The 20,415-nt window shown below is 68.7% G+C and overlaps 1 protein-coding gene across 1 annotated transcript in view; it reads right to left on the bottom strand.

Moving 5' to 3' along the window:
• Positions 1–2,117: 2,117 nt before the first annotated feature.
• The window catches only part of BAHCC1 (BAH domain and coiled-coil containing 1), a 55,091-nt gene continuing 36,793 nt past the window's right edge, over positions 2,118–20,415 (bottom strand). The window contains 24 exon segments of the mRNA XM_037808715.1: positions 2,118–4,232; positions 4,628–4,864; positions 5,276–6,438; positions 6,634–6,810; positions 6,987–7,106; positions 7,660–7,768; positions 7,847–7,922; positions 8,020–8,134; positions 8,237–8,381; positions 8,475–8,582; positions 8,695–9,002; positions 9,093–9,275; positions 9,868–10,150; positions 10,320–10,440; positions 12,384–12,512; positions 12,817–12,953; positions 13,057–13,253; positions 15,953–16,765; positions 17,500–17,842; positions 17,932–18,125; positions 18,245–18,403; positions 18,598–18,794; positions 19,096–19,204; positions 19,347–20,214. Of these exon segments, the coding sequence (XP_037664643.1) occupies positions 4,026–4,232; positions 4,628–4,864; positions 5,276–6,438; positions 6,634–6,810; positions 6,987–7,106; positions 7,660–7,768; positions 7,847–7,922; positions 8,020–8,134; positions 8,237–8,381; positions 8,475–8,582; positions 8,695–9,002; positions 9,093–9,275; positions 9,868–10,150; positions 10,320–10,440; positions 12,384–12,512; positions 12,817–12,953; positions 13,057–13,253; positions 15,953–16,765; positions 17,500–17,842; positions 17,932–18,125; positions 18,245–18,403; positions 18,598–18,794; positions 19,096–19,204; positions 19,347–20,214 (6,498 nt within the window). The 3' untranslated portion in view covers positions 2,118–4,025.

Raw genomic sequence — 20,415 nt, 5'->3', positions numbered from 1 at the left:
TGTGGTATTAAAAACGAATTGCGATCAGGTGCCTGTCATTTCTACCTGATAAAACATCACTTTTATTGATCTCCCTCACCCAGTGCCGTCATTTATCTTGCTTCAGCATCTCACATAATGGCTCGTTTGTCTTGGTCAGAGTGGAGTCTTGCGTTTTTAACCCTTGGGGCACCACAGTGTGGCAGACCTGGCCCCCTCCACTGACCATCGTGTCCCTCAGTGACCCCACCTTTGCCCAGGCCCAGCTCTGGGGGGGTGGGGGGCAGCTGTCAGAGGAGGGAGGGTGGAGGAGGTGCGGGGAGCAGGTCTGGGGAGCAGCGCCTGGGCGTGGCGGACACGGGAAGTGGGGGAGAGGCAGCATCCCAGGGGGGACAGGGCAGGCGGGGGTCGCCATGTCCCCAGGCCCTGGGAGCCTTTCTCGGGGCGCCAGGGCCTCCTGCGATGCCCCTCCCCCCTGGCCCCCCTGGCCTGGATTCTGTCCCAGTGAGTAACCGGCCTCCTCAAGCCCCCAGAGGGGGTTCTGGCCCCATCCAACCCCCACTCCTGCCCACAGAGGGTCCTACACTGGACCCTGATCCCACAGCCACGCCCCACTCACGGCAGTCACCCCCCAGATCAAGTCCCCACGCTCAGCCTGGCCCCCGAGGCTTCCTCACACCGCTCACCTCTGCCCGTCACTGCTCCTTGCCATCGTGGAACCAGGTGCACCTTGCCGAGTAGTTGGGACGCGGAGCAGCGGGAGCTGGAGACACACCCCCTGCCCACCCGCACGAAGAGGGGCTGTCGACGCGTGATGTGGCGAGTTGAAGGGCAAAGCATCTGGCAGGCTTCAGGTGCAGCTGAATCTAGGCACGCAGCTATTTTGTCAGGGCCATTCCTGAGTGGCTGTGCGCCCCGACTTCAAGCAGCTCCCATCCCTCCTGCTCGGGGACCCCCATCCTAGCCCCCCTCATCTGATGGGGCTTGGAGTAGGCCCTGTGGAGGGCTTGTCGCGCTCCTCCGCTCTGGGTCTCTGCGATCACCCGGGCCCTTGTACCGTCTCCTGCATCCCAGAGGCAGTGAGGGGGGCTCACTCCCTCTGCTCGCTCTGATGGTAATGGCCAGGGGGATTGGGCAGGGAGGCAAAGGGACGCTGGGAGGAGGCCCTGTGGTCAGGACTGGTGCGCGGCATTCCCTGTGGATGTTGGTGTGTGTGCGTGTGAGCTCATGTCTGTATGCATATGTGAATGTGTGCAGATGTCTTTGTTGGTGTGTGTATGGTATGTCTGCAACTGTGAGTCCTGTGTGTGCTACTGTGTCTGTGTCTGTGTGAGTGTTAGTGTGATTCTGTCTGTGTGTGTCTGTGTTTCTGCGTGTGTCCCTGCATCCCTCCATGACTGTCCCTGCATGTCCCCAACTGTGTGTGCCCAAGCAGCCCCTTCTGCACCTGGGCCAGGTGAAGCACCTGCAGCCCCACACCCCACGGCCGAGCTCACCCCTGCGCAACTACCCTGACCCCGGCCCCCACGGGAACCCCCCTCCCAGGGCCCTGGGAGGTGGAAGGAAAATAGGGCCCTTGCCCTGTTGGGCTTCCTGGAGGCCGTGGGGTCTGCACCTTCTGGCGGCACAGATGCGCCCCCAGCCTTGGCCCTGCCCTCCGGGCTGTGCAGTCCTCTGGGTGCTGGTTCTCTCTCTAGTCCTTGCATGGTTTTCAGTCAAGATGGGGTTGAATGAAAAAGCCCCCTGCTCTGGTCTAATCCCCCCTCTTGGTGGCACCAGCATGTGGGGTGTGCTTTGGGGCTCCCCTGGTGCAGGAGGCTGTTACCTGGTCTGTTGGGAAAGGGGCCTCGGGCCCAGAGAGCGGGGGTCTCAGAGCTGGAGCACAAGCCCACCACAGACCCCTCAAGCCACACGCTCCTTTTCCAAGACCAAGGCTGTGCTCAGGCTAATGTGGGGGGCAGGCGGGGGGCGCGGGGAGGTCACTGCCTGTGTGCTCCCCACTGGGGAGGCCTGGCCTGCACACCCCAGGAGCGTCCGGGCCTGGGGCCCAGCTGGAGGCCTTAGTGCCGTGGAGACCCCGAGAACTGCCTGGGGACAGCCGGGCCCAGTGACGATTCCAGACCACCGAGAACCTGTACAATAGTTCATATATTTATTCTTAAGCAAGTTGTCAATAAAAAATTTAATACTAAAATGCCTTTACATAGAGTCTGCTGTTCATAAAACCTTTGTGTTTGTTTGTTTTTAGTGTTTACATTGAAAAAAACTTCCGACCGTCATCTTACTTTACACATTTACAAGAACCGCGCGTCGCCGCGGTCAGAGGGGGTCGCAGCGCCACAGGCAGGTGGAAAGAAGGGACGAGGGAAATGCGAGGGAAGGACGGAAACCCCCAGGAGAGGGGAAGGGGGCGTCAGCGCGCGGGCAGAGAAAGGGCCTTGCCTTCCGCCGCGGGGCCGGCGCGTTCACAGCTTCGGGCTCTAACCGCAGCGGCCGACGCCGGGAATGAAATATTGCACTCGTGCGGGACGGAGCGGTGAAGCTGGGGGCTGGGGACCCCGAAGACTGGACGAGCTTCCTCCACCAGCAGGGAGGCGGCCCGAGCGGCGGGCAGCGGAGGGGACGCGAGGATGGGGTGGGCTGCCGGGCCTGAGGGCGGGGGGCACCCACCACCTGCCCCGTGGCTTCCTGGGGACCGGGGGCTGCGGGTGGCTCGGGGAGCTTCCCTGCGGCCCCCCGCGGGGCCGTTTCCAGGCAGGGCAGCCGGGGCTGGGGGCCGCGGCCGAGGCCACGGGAGGAGGGTGCCGGCTCCCCTGGGTTCCTGGGTGGTGCTGAGGCTCTGGGTCAGCCTGGACACCAGGAAGCCCCAGGAACGGGTTGGGGGCTACTGGCTATCGGGGATGCTCCCTGTCCTCGGGGCCAGGGTGGGGGGGGGGGAGAGGACAGCAAGGAGGGGAGTGTTCCCTGTCGGGGCCCTGCTTTCTCGGCAAGGCTCTGGGGTGCCCGGGAGGGCGTGTGGGGTGGGGGAAGGGGTGTCTTCACACCCTGCCCTGCACGCAGTGGCCTGAGGAGGGGGTCGGGGGGACGCCTGGGCCAGCCCAGCGGCCGCGACGCCCGCTCCTGCTTCTCCTGCAAACAAAAGTCGGGGCCACAAGGGGAGGAGGGGGTGCAGGTGGGGGGAGGGGCAGAGGGGGGGAGGAGCCGCCCCTCACCTTCCCCGGGGCAAACTGGCCGGACAAACGGAAACCAGAGAGCACGTGGAATATTCAGGAAATAAAACCAAAAGATCACTTTTCCTTATCGATACTTGGAAAATATTTGTTCATTCTCATTTTGTTTCAACAGAGGTAATAGACGGTGCCGCCAGGCCAGGGGCCCCACGCGTCCTTTTATGTCACTTCCTTCCCCATCCCTTCCCGGGACCCTCAGCGCACCCCACCCCCCCGGGCCTCACCCCCAAGTGCTTTTTTTCCAGGAGATGGATTAAAAGGAAACAAGCCTGAGTGTGACCACAAGGCCTGTCCTCCCCTCCCGCAGGGCCCACGACGCCCGCCTGGCTTCACCCGGGGCCCCCCAGCCCTGCGGTCACCCGAGTCGCCGTCCACAGCTCAGCTCGGCTGAAGAAGACAGTGCATTTCCAAAGGAAAAACCCGGAACGCAACTCTTGCACACATGCGCACACACACGCACGCACACACGCTCACACACACCCTTGTTACGCGCGTGGGGGGGCTTTTTCCACTTCTTTTCCCCCATAAAACTTCCCCGAAGAAACCCGGTATTTACAGAGAAATAAATAGACAATACACCTGATTTCTGCCTTCCCTGGTGGGAGAGAGCCGGAGGTACCTGGGGAAATATGGCTTGGATTCTGAGCTCCCGGGATGGCCACCGTGGGGACGGCGAGGGCGGCCGGGGTCCCCGCAGGGGTCAGCCTGGCCCCTGGCGGCGGTCGGGGCGGCGCTGGCTCCGCTGCCCGAGGCCCCTCTCCCCCAGGGAAACGCACAGCAGAGAGCCCGGACCCCGCGCGGAGGGCAGCGTGGCGGTCAGCGGAGCACAGGCGCGCCGTCGGTGGTCAGCAGCCGCCCGGTGCTGGGGTCGTAGGTCCCCGCCAGGTAGTAGAGATCCCGCCGGTCCTGGCACTTCCTGGCCCGGGCCAGCTGCTCGTACTGCTCGCGCCCCACCACCTGGCACTTGTGGGAGATGGTCTGCACGTCGTTCTCATCCTCGTGGCAGGACTGGTACAGCGCGTTCTGTGGGCAAGGGCAGGTGGGTGTCGGTGGCCGGCAGGAGGCTGGGGGAGCCTGCATCTGCTGAGCCCCCCACCTTCTAAAGACAGACCCTCGACAGCACCGTCTGCAGGGTCAGTTTCCCTCACGGGGACAGAGAGCGTGGGGGGGGGGGGGCGTCTGCTGACTCTGGTTAGCCTTGGGGAGCAAGCCCAGGCCCCAGATCCTCTCAGCACCAAGTGCCACCTGGGGGGTCCCCACGCAGCACCTCAGAAAGTGACATCATCACCCATTTTATGGAGGACCCTGGACAGCCTGTGCTGTGAGCCATGCCGCCTTCCAGAAAGCCTGTGGCACCCATAAGGAGGTGTGTGCCAGGGGGTGTGTGGGGGGCTCGCGGGTGACCCTGGCGTCCTCACCTTCCCATCGCTCTGCCGCTTCCCCAGCTTGGTCTCCTCGGGGTGGTAGAACCACTTGACACGCACCACCATGTTGCTGCCCCACGACTCCCACATGCTCTCGATGCGGCCGATGTAGGGCAGGTTGGGCCGCCCGGCCGACAGGAAGACGGCGCAGTCCCCGACGCGCAGAGTCTCCGCGCCCCGCACGATGGCCTTGTAGAACAGCTTCCTGGCTTTCCCCTTCACGCCCCGCCGCTGCCGGGGGACAAGCAGAGGCGGCCGGTGGGGGCCGGGGCCAGGACGGGCCACGGGGTGGGACAGGCGGCAGCCGGGTATCGGGGTGCCCAGGGAAGGCCCTGGATGAGGGGACGTGAACCCCAACGTCCGCTCACAGGCGTCGGTGAAAAGAAACGCCCAGGCAGAGGGGCCCCGGGCTGGGTTATTTCCCGACATGGGAAGACGCACGTGCCCCACTTCCCAGGGAACCAGGCAGCCTGTGGGTTGGCGCCTCAGTGTAAAACTTCACGGTCCCGGGGGGCACCTCTGTCCTGCCCGGGGTCTGCCCGCCGGGGAGCAGGGCAGGGTCGCGGGGCCGGAGCATGCTTTCTTGGAAGGGGGGAGCTCCTGCCTCCGACGTCCGCCCCCCAGGGGGGACGGCCCGCTTACCTGCGTGGGGCTCCCCGACCACTTCCAGAGCTGCCGGGCAGGCAGGAAGGCTGAGATCTTTGGCCGGTTTTCCACAGACGGCAGCCGCTGCCTCCGGGAAAGCTCTTTGGCTTTGGAGAAGCTCAGGGGCTCCTTGCGCTTGAGCTTGGCTTTGCCACCGCTGGGACCCGCGCCCCCGCCAGCCCCTGTGGCCCTGGAGAGGAAGCAGCGCTGTGTGGGCACGTGGGGGCCGCCCCCCTTGGTGCGCAGGGCCTCGGGCTGTGCCAGCAGGGCGGGCACGGGGTGGGAGAGGCAGGACTGCAGCAGCAGTGCCGGGTCCTCGTCGTCCGAGCTGTAGGACGACTCCTCGTTGTCTGAGGAACAGAGGCTGGAGGTGGATGCGGAGCCCGAGGACGAGGAGGTGGAGGAGCCGGACGAGGATGAGGACACGGACAGGCGGGTGAGGAAGCGCGAGGGCACGCCGGAGGCCAGCCCGGGCCCATCCTCGTCCGAGTAGGAGCTGTGGCAGTCACTGTCGCAGGGCAGTGGGTACTCGGCCTGGCCCGCGAACTTGCGCAGCGCCAGCCCCATGGCCAGCGGGGGCATGGGCGCCCGCCCCTTCTTGTCCTTGCCCACGAGGGCCGGGTGAGCGTAGCTGGGGGTGGGCAGGGGCCGCCCCGGCTTGGGCCCAAAGTCCTTGGCGGCCGACAGCAGTGCCTTGCAGCTCTTAGTCTTGGGGGAGGTCACGCCCTCGTGGTCCAGCTTGACCAGAAACTCGCTGCCCGCCCGCCGCCGCCCGCCCTTCTCTGCCTCCGCCCGCTCCGACTTCTTGGCCCGCAGCAGCCGGTGGGCACCGCCGGGCAGCCCCGGGCCGGCCCCGCCGACGAAGGGCGCGTAGGAGCTGGCCAGGCGGCTGAAGGAGTCGGCACGGAAGCCGTTGCCGAAGACGGGCGCAGCCACGCTGTGCACCGGGAAGGGGGCCTCACGGGCCCGCAGGCGCTTGGCGCTGCCGTTGAACTGGAAGAGGCTCTGCAGCGCTCCTGGGGCCCTGCCCACCGCACCCGCCTTGCGCTTGGTCTGGGCCACCGCTGACCAGCTCAGCAGGGGGCTGCCGCGGCGGCCCAGGAAGGGCTCGGCAGCCCTGGCCGGGGACTTGGAACCTGAGGTGAGAACATCGGCTTTGCCTAGAGGAGGGAGGGGCAGCAGGCATCAGTGGTGACAGCCGGTCCCCAAAGCTGTGTCCCCCAGACCCTGCCTCACCCTGGGTGCCTCCCACCCCTCCCCCTCGCCTCCATGCCCCCCACCGGCTGCTGCCCCACAGAGCCAACACCCCAGATGGTACTTTGTCAAACCCGGGTTCCTGGCAGCCCCACAGGTACCAGCTCTGTCTCTGCTGGTCGATTTCTTCCCAGAGATCTTCGAGGCTTCGGGGCCATCGTGCGCCTTGGGGGACAGGCTGGGGGCAGCAGGCTCGCTGGGTGGGGGTGTCTGGCCGGATGCTTTCTTGGTTCTCCGGCAGCTGCTGGCCACCAGCAGGGCTGGGGAGGGCTCGGTGCCTGCAGGGGTGGGCAGGGGTCTCTGAGCGCTGGTAGGGGGCCGCTGCCCCTCGCTCGCCCTTTCCAGAGGGAGCCTGGTCCCACTCCAGTGGGACGGGGCCGGAGGGGCCCTGTGGGGTCAGGGAGCTGCCTGGGGGCCTCCCCCCATTTCCATGCACCCCCTCCCAGGCACTCACACTGAATCTTGAAGTCGGGAGGCAGCAGCCGGATGTTGGAGATGGCGATGTGGCCCGTGTCCCCGTCGTCAAACTCCACCAGGACAGACTCCAAGCTATCCTCCTCGTCACTGGAGGTGCCTGCCAGCGCGACCCGGAATTGCTGCCGCGCCGAGCCTGGGGCAGGTTCGGGCGGCAGGAGCTGGGGGACACCCCCCGTCCGAGTTGGGGAGGCTGGGACACCGCATGCGGATGGTGTGCAGCAGGCGGGCTCAGCAGCGCCAACAAATGATGCAACGACAGCTCTGCGCCCGGATCACACTGGGCTTTGGAGCCGTGGGCGCGGTCTTTGCAGCCTGGGTGCAGCCCCGCCCCGCCCACCCACTGAGGCCCCGCCCCGGCCGGCTCCACCCCGCCCACCCACTGAGGCCCCCGCCCCCCGGCCGCCTCCGCCCCGCACACCCGGGGGCTAAGCGCCGGAGTCAGCCCCTCGGGCCGTCCTGCTCCAGGGCCACGCAAGTTTGGCCGAGGATTTGGAAGTGACGGGTCAGGGGGCCTGCAGGCCCTCCCCCTGCACTGCAGCTGCACCCCTTTTCCAGGGCAGGGAGGGGCAGAGAGGGCCGCCCGGAAAGTGGGGGGCTGAGGGGGGCCCCCCTGGGCCTCCCAGAGAACCCCACCTGCCGGAGCGACTCACCTCGGACCACGCTGCCCGGGTACAGGCAGCGCGACTTCTGGCTCCAGTAGGCACAGACCCGCGTGCCGGGCGGCAGGTAGCGGCTGGACCGGGGCTGCACGTCGAGGACCTGCCGGGTGGGGAGGGGCGGCCGGTGAGCGGGCAGGGGGCGCCCGGGGGCAGGGCGGGGGCCGGGTGGGGGCCTCACCGCCTCCTGCAGCAGCTGCTCCAGCGAGTAGACCCTCTGCCGGTTGCCCCGGTCGCCCTCGATCACAATGCTGTAGCTGGGGGTGTGGGGGGCAGCGTGAGAGGCTCCCGCCGCCCGCAGCTGCCTGCCCTGCTCAGAGCCCCACACCCTGCACCCCGCACCCCAGGCCTCACATGTCAGGGGGCTGCAGGCTCCTGACGCTGCCGGCATACAGCAGGCTGTCCTCCTTGGGGACGAGCACAGGCAGGCCGTCCTGCAGGTCCTCCTTGTGGATGGTGCAAGCACGGGCTGCGGGGGGGCCGGCTGTTACCACCTGCTCCTGCTGCCCACCGCCCCTCCCCGAGCTCCCTGCTCTGGCAGCAGGCTGGCCGGGCCGCCCCCTCTGCTCACCCAGGGCGGCACTCTGCTCCGCGCTCAGGGGCCCACTGGCCTCGTCCTCCTCATCCTCCTCTGAGAAGCTGCTGTTGTCGCCAAACTCAAAGTCGTCGTCCACGGCAAAGCTCTCCAGCAGCCGGCTCACCGCCCGGCCCCTGCCCTGCGCAGGCCAGAGGGGTCAGCACCTTGGGAGAGGCTGGAAGCAGGGGTGAGGAGAGGCCGGCCCGGGGCTCCCAGGTGGGGGGCGTGCTACCTGCTTGCCCACGGCCTTGCTTTTCACCTTGCCCAGCGTCCTGCCCTTGCCCAGGATGTCCTCGGCGCTGCGGGACGCCAGGGCGATGGACAGGGCCCCGTTCCTCCTCTGCGGGTAGGCAGGGAGGGGGAGAGGGCGCGGGGTCAGGAGGGCTCGCGGCTCCAGGGCCCGCGCGGGGGTCAGGGAGGCGGGCAGGCACGTGGGCCCCCCCAGGCCTCACCCGCAGGACCGGCTGCAGCTCGCTGCTCTTGTGCGTGGCCCTCTTGAGGCGCTCGCTGGCCAGCTCGCTGCCCTCCTTGTGGCAGCTGAAGGCCCGGGCCGGGCTGAAGAGGGCGTCCCTCCCCTGGGGGCCCCCCGGCCCCGCCCGCAGGCCGCCTTTGGCCTTGCTCTTGGCTTTCTTCTTGCCCAGTGCACTGGGGGCTCTGCGCCCCGCCGCCTGCTGCAGCTCTCGGCCCGCCTTGGCCTTCACTGCCCGCCTCTTGACCTTGACCTTGACCTCGCGCTCAGGGCTGGGCCGGCGGCAGGCCCCTGCGGGGGGGAGAGGAGGCCGTCACTGGGGGCCGAGCCCGCAGCACCTCCGGCCATACACGGCCGGCCCTCGCCCCTCTCCGCAGTTACCTAGCAGCCCCTGCCTCTCCTTTTTCTTCTTGGCTTTCTGGTGGGCTTCCATCTTGACCACGGAGGAGGGCGAGGGCCCCAGCACAGCCGTGCTGGCTCCAGCGTGCTGTGCCGGCCCAGGCTCCTGGGGGGGCCCCTCTGTCCCCAACAGACCCTCGCAGTCCTCACTGTCACAGCTGCTGCCTGAGAGAAGGGCAGAGGAGCCCAATGGCTCGGCACTGGGGGGCACCATGACGGCCGGGGCTGGGGGCTGACCATGCGTGTGGGGGGCTGGTCACTGTCACCCCTGCCTGCCGGGGCTGCCAGGGCTGGGGGCTTTGCAGCTGCAGGGCAGGGACCTCCCCCTCCCCATGGCCGCCCCTCCCACCTCCGCTGCCGCCCTGCGGGGGTCCCCACGGCTCCCCTGCTTCCTGCTTCCTCTGCCCCTCAGCCCTAGCAGCACCTTCCTTTGTCTTCTCAGGCGAGGCCTCTGGGGAGGGGGCTAGGGGCGGAAGTGACTGTTTTCCCAGCCTCTGGTTTCGGGACACATGTGATTGTTGGGCGTCAGGTGACCCCTTGGGGTCAGCCCAACGGGGACACTACAGGAAAGGAGACTGGAGCTGGCAGGCGCTATTTTTAACCATTTTCCGGGATATACCAGAGGCCTCTCTGCTCCGCTGTGGCCCCTGCATGGGGGTGGGGCACCTTCAGGGAGACCCTGGTCTCTTACCCCAGCCTGTGCCCGCCTCCTCCCAGGTCCGCAGGGGCTGTGCCCGGAACCCCACCCCCAACTTGCCTGTCTCCTGTCCGTGGGCGCCCCCGGCCGGGGCTGGGAACTGGGATGTCTCCCGGCCACCACTGCCGTCAGGCTGGGGGTGCCGGGCCGCCCCAGCCCCCTTGGTGCTCTCGGCTCGGGACAGTGTCTTCCGGAGGTGCCCGCCCGGGGTGGCCTCCTTCCGTCGGAAGGCGCTGAGGCCGGCAGGCAGCCCCCCGCGGACCCTGGGCTTCCGCGGGGCCGCCCCGGGGACTGCCGAGGCCAGCACGCTCTGCGGGCCGCTCTTCTTGCCCCGCATGTCCTCCTGCAAGGGGACAGCGGCGGCTGCACGCACAGGGCCTGGAGGCTGCTCCCGTCCTGCACGGGCCTCCCCGGCCCCCGGGCCCCCACCGCCAGTCCCCCTCAGGCCCTGGGCCACGAGCATCCGTCAGCACTGCTGGTCCGGGGACAGCCCCGAGCCCCGCTGGACTCACGGGAGAGGCGGCCTGCAGCGCTGCGTGGACGCCCTTTTCCAGTCTGCTCCGCTTCCTGGGGGGCTCTCCGTCATGCCCGCGCAGCTCGTTGCACAGCAGGCTCAGGGTGGTCCGCACAGCCCTGGGGGCATAAGGGCAGGGGGCACACACGGGCCGGCAGCCCCCACACTCCTTTGAGGGTCCCGCTTCTGTCCTGGCCAAGGCTCCTGGTGAGAGGCTCTCCTCCCCCGGCCACCCGTCCTCGGGCAGCGGCCCCCACCTGCTAACCATCACTCCACTGCCTGCTGCAGGGCAGGCTCCCACGCGCTGGGGTGCGGGGGCTTCTCCTCCCACCCTGCCACCTGCTGCCCAGTGGGACCCCTGGGGCAGCAGCTCAGTGCTCAGGAGGCTGGTGTCCGGCCAGGCCACTGTGTGACAGGGCCTGGGGCCTCCTCTGTCCACACGGACAGCAGGCCATGGGAACTGGCCTCTTCACAGGGTCGGAGGAGAGGCATCAGGGTGACGAGGAGCATCCTGAGAACATGACGGCTGCCCCGGGCTCAGATCCTCCGGGAGCTCCGTCCCCTGCACCCGACTCTGGGCTTGAGGGAGGCAACCGTGACCTGTGTCCCACTGCACAGGCCCAGGCTGCTCCCGGGTGGTGTCACCCCAGCCTATAGCGGCCGGCGGCTGCCCCGACACCCCAAATCAGACCCCGCCTGGTCCTCCCCACACCAGACTTCCTGCAGGAACAGACCTGCCCTCGCCAGCCCCCATGTGCCAGGTGCACTGCACGATTTCATGTGCTTGCCCATCTCCTATGTCCCGGGGGAAACTGAGTCTCGGGAAGTTTGGTTGCCTGGCCAGGTAGGGGCTGGACGTGGCCTGCAGCTGTCCTTTCCTGTCCCCCTCACCTTTCACACATCTCTCCCTCACTGATAAAAATGTGCTGCAGACGGAGCCCCCAGCCCCTTTCCCCTCCTGCCTGTGGACCCAGGAGGGCGAGACGGCGCAGCTGAGCCTGCAGCCATGCCTGGCCGCTCCCTGCCCGTGGAGCCCCCTACTTCCTACCAGGTGAGAAACCCAGCCCTTGGGGCACAGCTACTTCCTGCTGCTCATAGAGGCCCAAAGTTGGGATAGGGAGTCTGGGGTGGTTCCCCAGAGTGGGCAGGGCCCTGGACTCAAGTTTCCTTTCCCTGCCCTGGGGCTGTAGCCCTCCAGCCAGGTGATGCTGGCTGCCTGGCCAGGGGCGGGCTTCCCTGGGTCAGCGTGGGCAGTGGCTGCAGCGCAGGCAGGACAGGGCTCCAGGGCTGGGGGCTCGGTGCCAGGTGGGCTACACCAGCCCCCACCAGGCCACAGTGCAGGCCCCGCCTCCCGGGGAGGGTCTCCCTGGAAAAGGCCCCTGGCCCTGGCTGGCTCTCAGAGGGAGCCCCGGGAGCCCCTGCCCACGACACCTGTGCAGGGCGGAGGGACAGCTCGGGGACACCCCCAGCCAGATGGCAAACCCCGTGCCGCCCGCAGCCGACGCTCCTCCCTCCCCGTAACCTTCTCTGCATTTGCTAATGTTTCATGACATAAAGCCCTGAGATTAATTTTTTGCCTGTGCCTTAATTGAAGGAACCGTTTAGTGCAGATTTAACTATTATTACCAAATCATCAGGATTGATGCGGGGCACACGCGCCTTCCCCGTCTGGAGCGCAAGGAGAATTTATGCAAATGGGCCTGCCGGGAGAGGCAATTTGCAGCCGAGCAGGACGGTTACGCCAGACCTGGGAGAGCTGGCGTCGGGCGCGTCATGGGCACTCGCAGCGCGGGCAGCTCCGCAGTGTGACCAGCGGCTACACCATGCGGATAAAGGGGCTTCTACGCATTCCGGCGGGGGCATGGCTGGGAGACCATAGGGCCATGGCTTCCAAGGGGGTGCCGAGTGCTGATGGCGGGCAAAGGGCAGGGGCCGCCCAGGCGCGTCCCAAGCTCCCAGACCCCCAGAAGGGCTCTGTTCACCGGGCACAGCAAGGGCCCAGGCTCTGAGTGGGGGGCTGTGGGGTCTTTGGGAGCAGAGGGGGCCCAGGCCCAGGACTCACTTGGCTTTCTTGCCCTCGGCCCTCGCCAGCTGGCCCCCGGGCCGTGGGGCGGGCAGCGAGCTGCAGTGCTTGCGTTTCCTGGGCCGGCCGGGCCCACGTCGTGCCGGGCTCCGTGAGCTCTCGTCTCTCCTGGGGGTCGAGGGAGGGTGGCCAGGGGGTTATTTTATGGACGGGGGCCCAGGAAGCCTGCTGCCCTGCGGCTCTGCCCGCCCATGCCCCGGGTGAGTCCTCAACGCGCACCCCGGCCCCCCAGCACTCGCAGCCCCCTCCCTGACACCGTCCGCCTCCCCTCTCCGCTTGGTTCCTTTGGTGGCCGAACACTTCAGGCCCCAAAATGCCCCCCAGCTCCCAGCTCCCAGCCCACGTTGGCTGGGCCAGCCGTCCTGGGAGGGGGCTGGGGGCTGCTGGCCCCATGCCCACTCCGGCCGCGTACTCGTGGTCGTGCCGCCGCTGCAGGCGCGCCAGCTCCCGCTGCTTCTCCTTGTAGCGCCGCTGCAGCCCCGCCAGCTGCACGCGCACCTCCACCTCCTGCGTGTCCAGCCGGTCGATGGCGGCCTTGAGCGGGCACACCTGGCGGGTGGGGCACGCGGGCCATGTGAGTGGGTGGGGGCGGGGGCTGGCCAGCTTGGGGTGTCTTGAGGCCCTCCCAGCCCGTCAGGGGCCCCCCACTCACAGGCTTGGCTTTGGGTGTCCAGGTGTCCTTGCGCTGCAGGATCTGCCTGCGGGGGGTGAGCGGGGGGCCCCTACAGGGGGCGGCGGGGGGCGGCGCTGAGGCGGGGGGGCCCTCCAGGCTGGCGGCCTCCACCAGGGACCAGGCGGTGGCCAGCGTGGCGAGGTGCCGCAGGTTGAAGGCCAGCACGTCCTCCTCCTCTGCGGGGGGTGGGGAGGGGTCAGCACGTGTGTGTGTGCCCGCAGCGTCCCATCGCCCACCCCTAGGGGACAGGCGTGCAGCGTCAGCTTTGACCCCAGCACGAGCCTGTAGCCTGCAAGGGAGCGCCCTGAGGGCCCGGGACCCCCCAGAGCCGGGGTTGGGGCGGCCCACTCAGCGCCGTGGGCTGGCGGGGAGGGCGCAGCCTGGAGCAGACGTGCGTCCCGGGCAGCACCTCACAGAGCACAGGCCACTGCGTCGAAGACAGCAGCTGCTTGACTGACCATGGAAGCTGCTGGAGTGTCTGCTCCGGACCTGGGGACTTAACCGCAGCCGTGGGAAGGCAGCATGCTCTCTGTGGGGGGCTCAGGGCCTCAGAGACCAGGTGTGGTTTCTGGGCAACAGGGCAGAGGCCAAGGAGAGGGCCTGAGGGCAGCCCCACACCCGACCAGCACCGAGAAAACGAAGCTCAAACGTGAACCAAACACAGAGTCACGGAGGCAGGTGGCACCACGACTGAGCTGCACTGAACCAAGGGAGCTCCAGGGGCTGGGTCTATAGCCACCATCCTTCCATCTGTCCACCGTTCTGCTGTCCGTCCACCCTCTATCCATCCTTTCTGTCCACCCACCCATCCATCCCTCTAGCTGTGTGTTCACGCATCCATCCATCCTTCCATCCATTCCATCCGTCCATCCACCCGCTCACCCACCTGTCCATCCATCTGTCCATCCGTCCAACCATCCACCTGTTCTTCTGTCCATCCATCCCTCCCTCTGTCTGTCTACCCACCCGTCCAACAATCCACTCCCCCCACCATTTCTGACGGTACAGCCTCCCCCTTCTCAGAGGGGCGCCCGCCGTCCCCGTCCCCGTCGGAGGCTGCCTTTCCCGCCTCCCCTGCATCCACTGGCAGCAGAGGCCTCCGTGGGAAGCTGTGATTTCCTGTGAGGGGACAGCAGTGCCCAGCAGCTGTGAGCCCACGGCCCCAGGCCCCGGCTTCCGAATGCCACCCTGCACGCGGGGAGCCGGGCTCCCTGGAGAGAGGCCGATCCCGGGTGGGGCGGGGAGCGTGTCGGGAGCCTGGAGTGGGCTGGAAAGCAAGGGCGTGCCCCGAGAATGGCGGAGGCACAGCCGAAGGACCCAGAGGACAGCTGGAGGGACTCCCAGGGGACATATCGGGGCCCATTTGGTCATCAGAACAGTGACAATGACAGATTATCATCATCTAAAGAGAAGGAAAACCCGTGAGTCCTGCTGATACAAATAAAGGGGGGCCCCACGTGTTTGACGAGGCGTGGGGTACTACACCGTTTCAAAGTCACGCCCCACAGACACCACTGAGGGGAAGGGGAGCGTCGCCATGGAGAAGCCCGGCTGACACCCCGAAATCGCCATCAAAGCGAACAGCACCCAGAATGGGGCGAACCAAGCCCCGGGCAGCTGATGGGTGAGACGCACACCGGGCTCTGATCGTGAGGAAACGGCAGGCAACCCCCACCCAGGGGGCTGCGAAGGGGCTGGTCTGCATCCCCTGAAGCACTGGGGGGGGGGGGGGGGTGCCTGAAGCAGGGCTGGGGGTAGAGAAGGACCAGGGCCCCAAGGTCACTACTCGGAGGCCAGCAGGCGCCCGGTGGTGCCAAAGCCTGGCTGAGACCTCGGGACATGGGGTCTGGGCCCAGGGCGTGGGGTGGGGGGCAGCATCAAGCTGGGGGTCCTCACTTGCCCTCTGGGCCTCAGTACCTCCTCCCTGAGCTCCCCTAACCCCCCGCACAGCAGGCCTGGGGCACCCCTGTTCTCACCCTGACCACCTTCCAACTGGGGGCAGGGACCCCTGGGTCCAACGGGGCGGACACCCCAGCCGGCTCCCCCTGCCGGCCCCTCCCAGGAGCCCCGGATGCACCCGAAGGCAGGCAGGCCCCCGTGGTGGCCGCCGCAGCAGCCCCGCGAGCCCCTCGCCCTGCAGAGCTTGAAGTGCGGGAAAACACCGGTGAGCCGTGAGAGCCTCATTCTTCCCGTAAATATCAAGTCACCCCGCGCCCTGCCCCGGGGAGTGGGCTGCTTCTGGGGCTCCCCGGACATCCCCAGAGCAGCGGCCCCGGGCAGTGGGGAGGGACGGGCATCTGAGGAGCCTTGGCCCCGGTTAGGCCTGGGGGCTGCGGAGCCACAGCTCAGCCTTGCAGAGGCAGCCCCCGGGCCACACCTGCAGCCAGGGCCCCTCGGGGTGCCGGAGTGCAAGAAGCCTCGTGAAGTGGGGCCATCCCACAGACGATCCCCACGTTAGATCAGGAAGAACGGGGCTCGGACACCCAGCAGGGAGGCCACAGCCTCCCCCTTCCCCGTCCTCGGGCCGGAGGCCTCGGCTCAGCGACCGCACCTCTGCGGGCCTTGACATCCTTGGGTGAAATGGGGACAACTGTGAGGACAGGCGCCGAGCTACCACGCAGGCGCCGTGATGCAACCACGAGCCGTGGCCTGGCCCCTCTGACCCCTGCCCTGCGCGCTGGCCCTGGGCTCTGGGGGGGGACATGGCGTCCGGCACCCCTGCCACCCATTTCCCATGTCATGGGGCCCGGTGGCCGGTTCTCCCCGAGGCCCAGCCACTGGCCTGAAGGGTCTCGGGCCTGGTGCCCACCACACCGCAGGGACCGCGAGCCTCAGGCTGGCGTCTGTGGGCCCTGCCCCGGGCTTGGGGCCTTACCTTGGGGCCCGTGCTCGCTGCTCTGCCGCTGGATCTCCAGGTCGGCCAGCTCACTCAGCAGGACGATGCCAGGAGTCCCTGAGCTCTGGGGCAGGGGGCCGGTGCTGGGGGGCCTGGGGGCGGCTGGCAGCAGAGGGGATGGGGGGCCGAGGCTGGGCAGGTCCCCCAGGCTGATGGTGGCAGCCACAAGTGCGTCCAGGCCCGGCAGTGCCCCGGGCAGGCAACCGTGCTCCCGGCCGGCCCCCTGGGCCTCCACCCCCAGGGCCCCCTCCTGCTCGGCCTCCTCAGGGGGCTGCCGCTCGCCCGCCTCGTCCTCGTCCTGGTCCAAGGTGCCCAGGCTCAGGGCCCGCTGCTCCAGGGCCGGGGGCAAGGCCTCCGCAGACGGCCCCAGCCCACCCTGCCCCGCCCCCCCGGCCAGGGTCCTTGCCTCGCTCTCCCCTCTCTGAGTAGAATCAGCCTGGCCGGAGGCTTCGGGTCTCCCGCCCTCGAGCAGGGCCCTGCACCGCAGTTCTGGAAGCCCCTCGAGTGGGCCGGGCTCTGCAGCCTTCCCCGGGGGTCCCCGCTTGGAGGGGTGCGGGGTGATGGCGAGGTCCTCGGTCTCCACGGCCCCCGGGAGCAGTCCGGCCTCCAGGCGTGTGGGGGTGCAGGGAGGCGGTACCCCGGGCGGGAAAGGCCTCATCGGCCCAGGCTGTGCCCCTGGGGGCAAGGTTTGCATAGTTTGGGGGTCCACGAGGTCAGACGAGTGCCCGTCGGAGGACAGGACGTGGGAGAAGACAGAGCCAGCTGGGGGGCACGTGTATCTGGGAAGCAGGTCTGTGAAAGAGGGGCTGGGGTCAGCACAGTCGGGGGTGGTGGGGAGTGCGGGCCAAGGGGTTTCCCTGGCTCACGGAACTCCCCAGCTGGACAGGGGGTCCCTGGGCAGCCCCCGGCCTCTGCTGAGCTGCAGGAGGGGAGACCCCAGGCCTCCGCGGGAACCTCTTCCCAGTCAGGGCAGCCACGGGGGACGTGCCAGGAAAGGGGGATGTGAAAAGGGACGTGAGGCGCGAATTGGGGCTTTCCCTGTATCGGTGGAGCTGGCAGCGTGTCGGAGGCATATCACGCCCCATTAACTGCAATTAAAAAAAACTACAAAAAAATAAAACAAAACAAACCCACAACCTCTGTTGGCTCGGTCTCCTTATTGTGAAACTGGGACTGGTTTTACGTTCGCCGCATGGGTTTCCAGTGTAAACATCCAGCCCGATTCAGACGGAATGAACTGGCCTGCCGGGGAGCTGGCAGGCGGCCGCGGGCGGCAGGGCCGAGGCCAGGCCGGGGGAGCCAGGACCCTGCAGCCCACCCTGGGTCTTCGCCGCTCCTCTCCCTGAGCCCAAACCTGGTCTCACCCTGCCCGTGGGCCTAGGGCTGGGAAGCGGACGGCAGGACCCCGGGGGCTTCCCACAGGGGTCACCCAGAAGGGTGGAGAGGCAGGGGGGACAGAGCCACGGACCTGGCCCGGGGCGGGGAGCGGCGGGCGGCAGAGCGGGGCCCGGGCCAGCCTTCCTCACCTGGTTCCATGGCCCTGAGGTGGTCTCCGGGCCGCTGGCCACCCCCACACTTGTCCTCGGCCCTGGGCCCCCTGGGGCCAAGCCCAGGGCTGCGGGCAGGTGTGCTGCTGCAGGGGCCAACGGATGAAGCGCAGGGGGCACTGGGACGTGGTGGTGGCGTGGGGCAGCTGGCGGGGGGCCTCAGGGTGGGCGAGTGGCAGCAGGGTGCCAGCTTGGTGGGGCCCGCGGCGGTGGCAGGCGGGCAGGTGCCCCTGGCGGTTAAGGTACCCGGCTTGAGGGTGGACTTTGGGGCCTTCTCAGGGATGGGCTCCAGGAGCTCCGGATGGGGGTCCTCGGGCTTGCGCTGCTGGGGCAGGGGAGAAGCTCAGCCCGGGCCCACCCCTGCTCCCGGACCCCCCGACGCCGGGGTACGGCCGGGCCGGGCCACAGTACCTGGAGCTGGGCCGCGCGCTGCAGCTCCAGGGCCTGCACCGCCCGCTGCCGCCGCTGCAGAGCATAGAGCTCCTGGTGCCGCAGGAACTGGGGGCGCGAGTAGACGGGGAGCTGGCCGGGGTGCTGCATGTGGGGGGCGGGGCCCCGGCCCCCGTACATGGGGGGCCACAGCGAGGCCTGGTCCACGACGTCCGCTGCGGGCGGGGCCGAGGGCGGTCAGCCTGGGCGAGCCCCATCCCCGCCTCGCTGCCCTCACCATCCCCTCCCTCCTCGCACCCCATTCCCGGACCCCCGCCCCCCACGGGCCCCTTACCGAGCGCGTGGGGGGCGGCGTGGGGAGTGGGCTCCGAGGGCAGGATGACGAGCTGGGCGGGGCTGTCCTGGGGGAGGGGGAAGACGGAGGGCATGGAGCTGGGCACGGAGGCGGGGAAGCCGGGGGGCAGGTTCTGGTGCAGGGCTGGGTGCCCGAGGCCTGGGGAGAGCAGAGGGCACGGCGGTCAGGGCGGTGGGGGCCAGGAAGCCCCGGGCCACCTGGGCTACCCCCACTTGCAGCCCCCCAACAGGCCCTGCTCAGAGAGGGGAGCCGGGCAGGAACCCCACCCCTGAGGCCCCGCCCCCGTAGCCCCACCCCACCCCTCACGGACCCCACCGCCTCCGGGCACTGACCATATGAGTGTCCTCCCATCCACAAGGAGGGGCTGCGGGTGCGGGGCAGCCAGGGGGGGTGTGCGGGGTGGGGGTGGGGGGCCGGGTCCCCGCCCTGCAGGGAGGAGCTGCCGGTGATCACGAGGTGGGGCGCCAGGTCCCCGGGGCAGCCGCTCGAGGGGTGCATCCGGGCAAACTCCACCAGGTTCTTGCCGTCCCTGCAAAACTGGGGGGCTCAGGCCACCACACTCGCCCGGCTCCCCCTCCCCACGGCCTGGACCCCGGAGCGGAGGCAGGCTGAGGGTGTGGGGGGAGCAGACGCAGCGCAGAGGCCCCCGTCCCCAGCAACGGCCCCGTCAAAGGGGGTGTGGGCAGTTGGAGAGACCCCCGCCCACAGGGCAGAAACTGTTGGTGGGCTCTGAGGTCCTTAGGACCTGCTCTTCTGGCCGTCACTGTGGCCTGGCTCCACCACACCCGGGCTGTGGGTGGGGGGACCAGCCCTGCACCCCCGGTTCTTACTGGAGCAGCAGCTCGCGGCTGGCGAGCCCCAGATGGTCGTCACAAAGGCGGGCCCTGTCCTCCTCAGCTTCGGGGTCCAGTGCGTGCATGGAGCGGGGGCCGTTACCAGCTGCAGGGGTGGGTGGGAGAGGGGGCACCCAGGGGCTGCAGCAAGCACAGACTACGGCAAGCCCAGGGGGCTGACGGACAGAGGGGTCTCCCGGGGCTGCGAGGGCAGGTGGGAGGAGAGCCCAGGAGCCCCGCCCGTGCACCCCCTCACCTTTAAAGGCAGGGCCCCCCCCGGCCCTGGCGCCCAGAGCCAGCGCCGTAGGCCGCCTCGTGCCGGTTCCCGGTGTCCTTCTGCCGGGCCAGGGCCACGGCAATGCCCACGGGCGGCTGCCGCACCTCCCCATCGCCGTGCGGGGCATCGTGCTCGCGGCTCCGTGCACAGTCAGGCCTCGTCACCTCGCCCAGCGCCTGGCCCGGGCCTTTGGGGGCTGGGAACTTGGCTTCCTGCTGGACGCAGCTGGCCTTGAGGCTGTCCAGGCCCACGAAAGGGGCCCGCTGGCCGGCGACCAGGGCGGGGCCGCCGTACTTGAGCAGCTTCTTCATGGCGGAGACCTCGTCCGGCGGGGCGGGCAGCTCCTGGGACAGTAGGGTGGCCTGCGGCAGGCTGCCGCCGAACGGGTCCAGATAGGCACCACCCTTGAGCTCGTCGCCCATGGCCCCGGGGGCACCCTGGCCAGCTGGGACGCTCCACGGGGCCAGGGGTGGCCCGCCGTAGCCCAGAGGCCCCAGCTCGAGGAGCTTGCGCTTTGCCTCAGTGCCGCCCCCCGGCTCCCCCTCAGGGGCCAACGGGTGCTGCTGGTGCCGGACGCGGGCCACTCTCTGTGCCCCGGGGGCCCCCGCGGCGCCGTCCTTGCCGGCAGCTCTGTCGGGGGCACAGCACGCCTGGCCGCCCCGCCCGCTCGGCGGCTCCTGGAGGCTCGGCCGGGCACAGTCCTGCGAGGGCAGCTCCAAGTAGCCGCCCTTGTCCAGCCCACCTTTGGGGAGCCCGGGGAAGGCGGCCTCGGGGCCCCCGCTGCTGAGATACCCCAGGCCCTTCAGCCTGGGGTTGAGGGCCGCCTCGAAGCCCTTGCCCTCGGCCTTCAGCTGGGCATAGGTGACGCCGTAGGGCGCGGAGTGCTCGGGGGCCGCCTCCAGGTGCCGGTCCTTGCCCTCCCCTGCCACGGCGCAGGCCTCAGCCGCCGAGAAGGGCCGGCTCTTGTCGGCCACGTGCCCCACGGAAGGCACGAAGGTGGCCCCACTGGCCTTCGGCTCCCGGGAGCCCGGTCCTGCAGA

The sequence above is a fragment of the Choloepus didactylus genome, chromosome 18, assembly GCF_015220235.1.
Source record: "Choloepus didactylus isolate mChoDid1 chromosome 18, mChoDid1.pri, whole genome shotgun sequence".
Taxonomy (NCBI): domain Eukaryota; kingdom Metazoa; phylum Chordata; class Mammalia; order Pilosa; family Megalonychidae; genus Choloepus; species Choloepus didactylus.
Note: the sequence above shows the minus strand (reverse complement) of the source record. Positions and strands in the feature narration are given on the sequence as shown.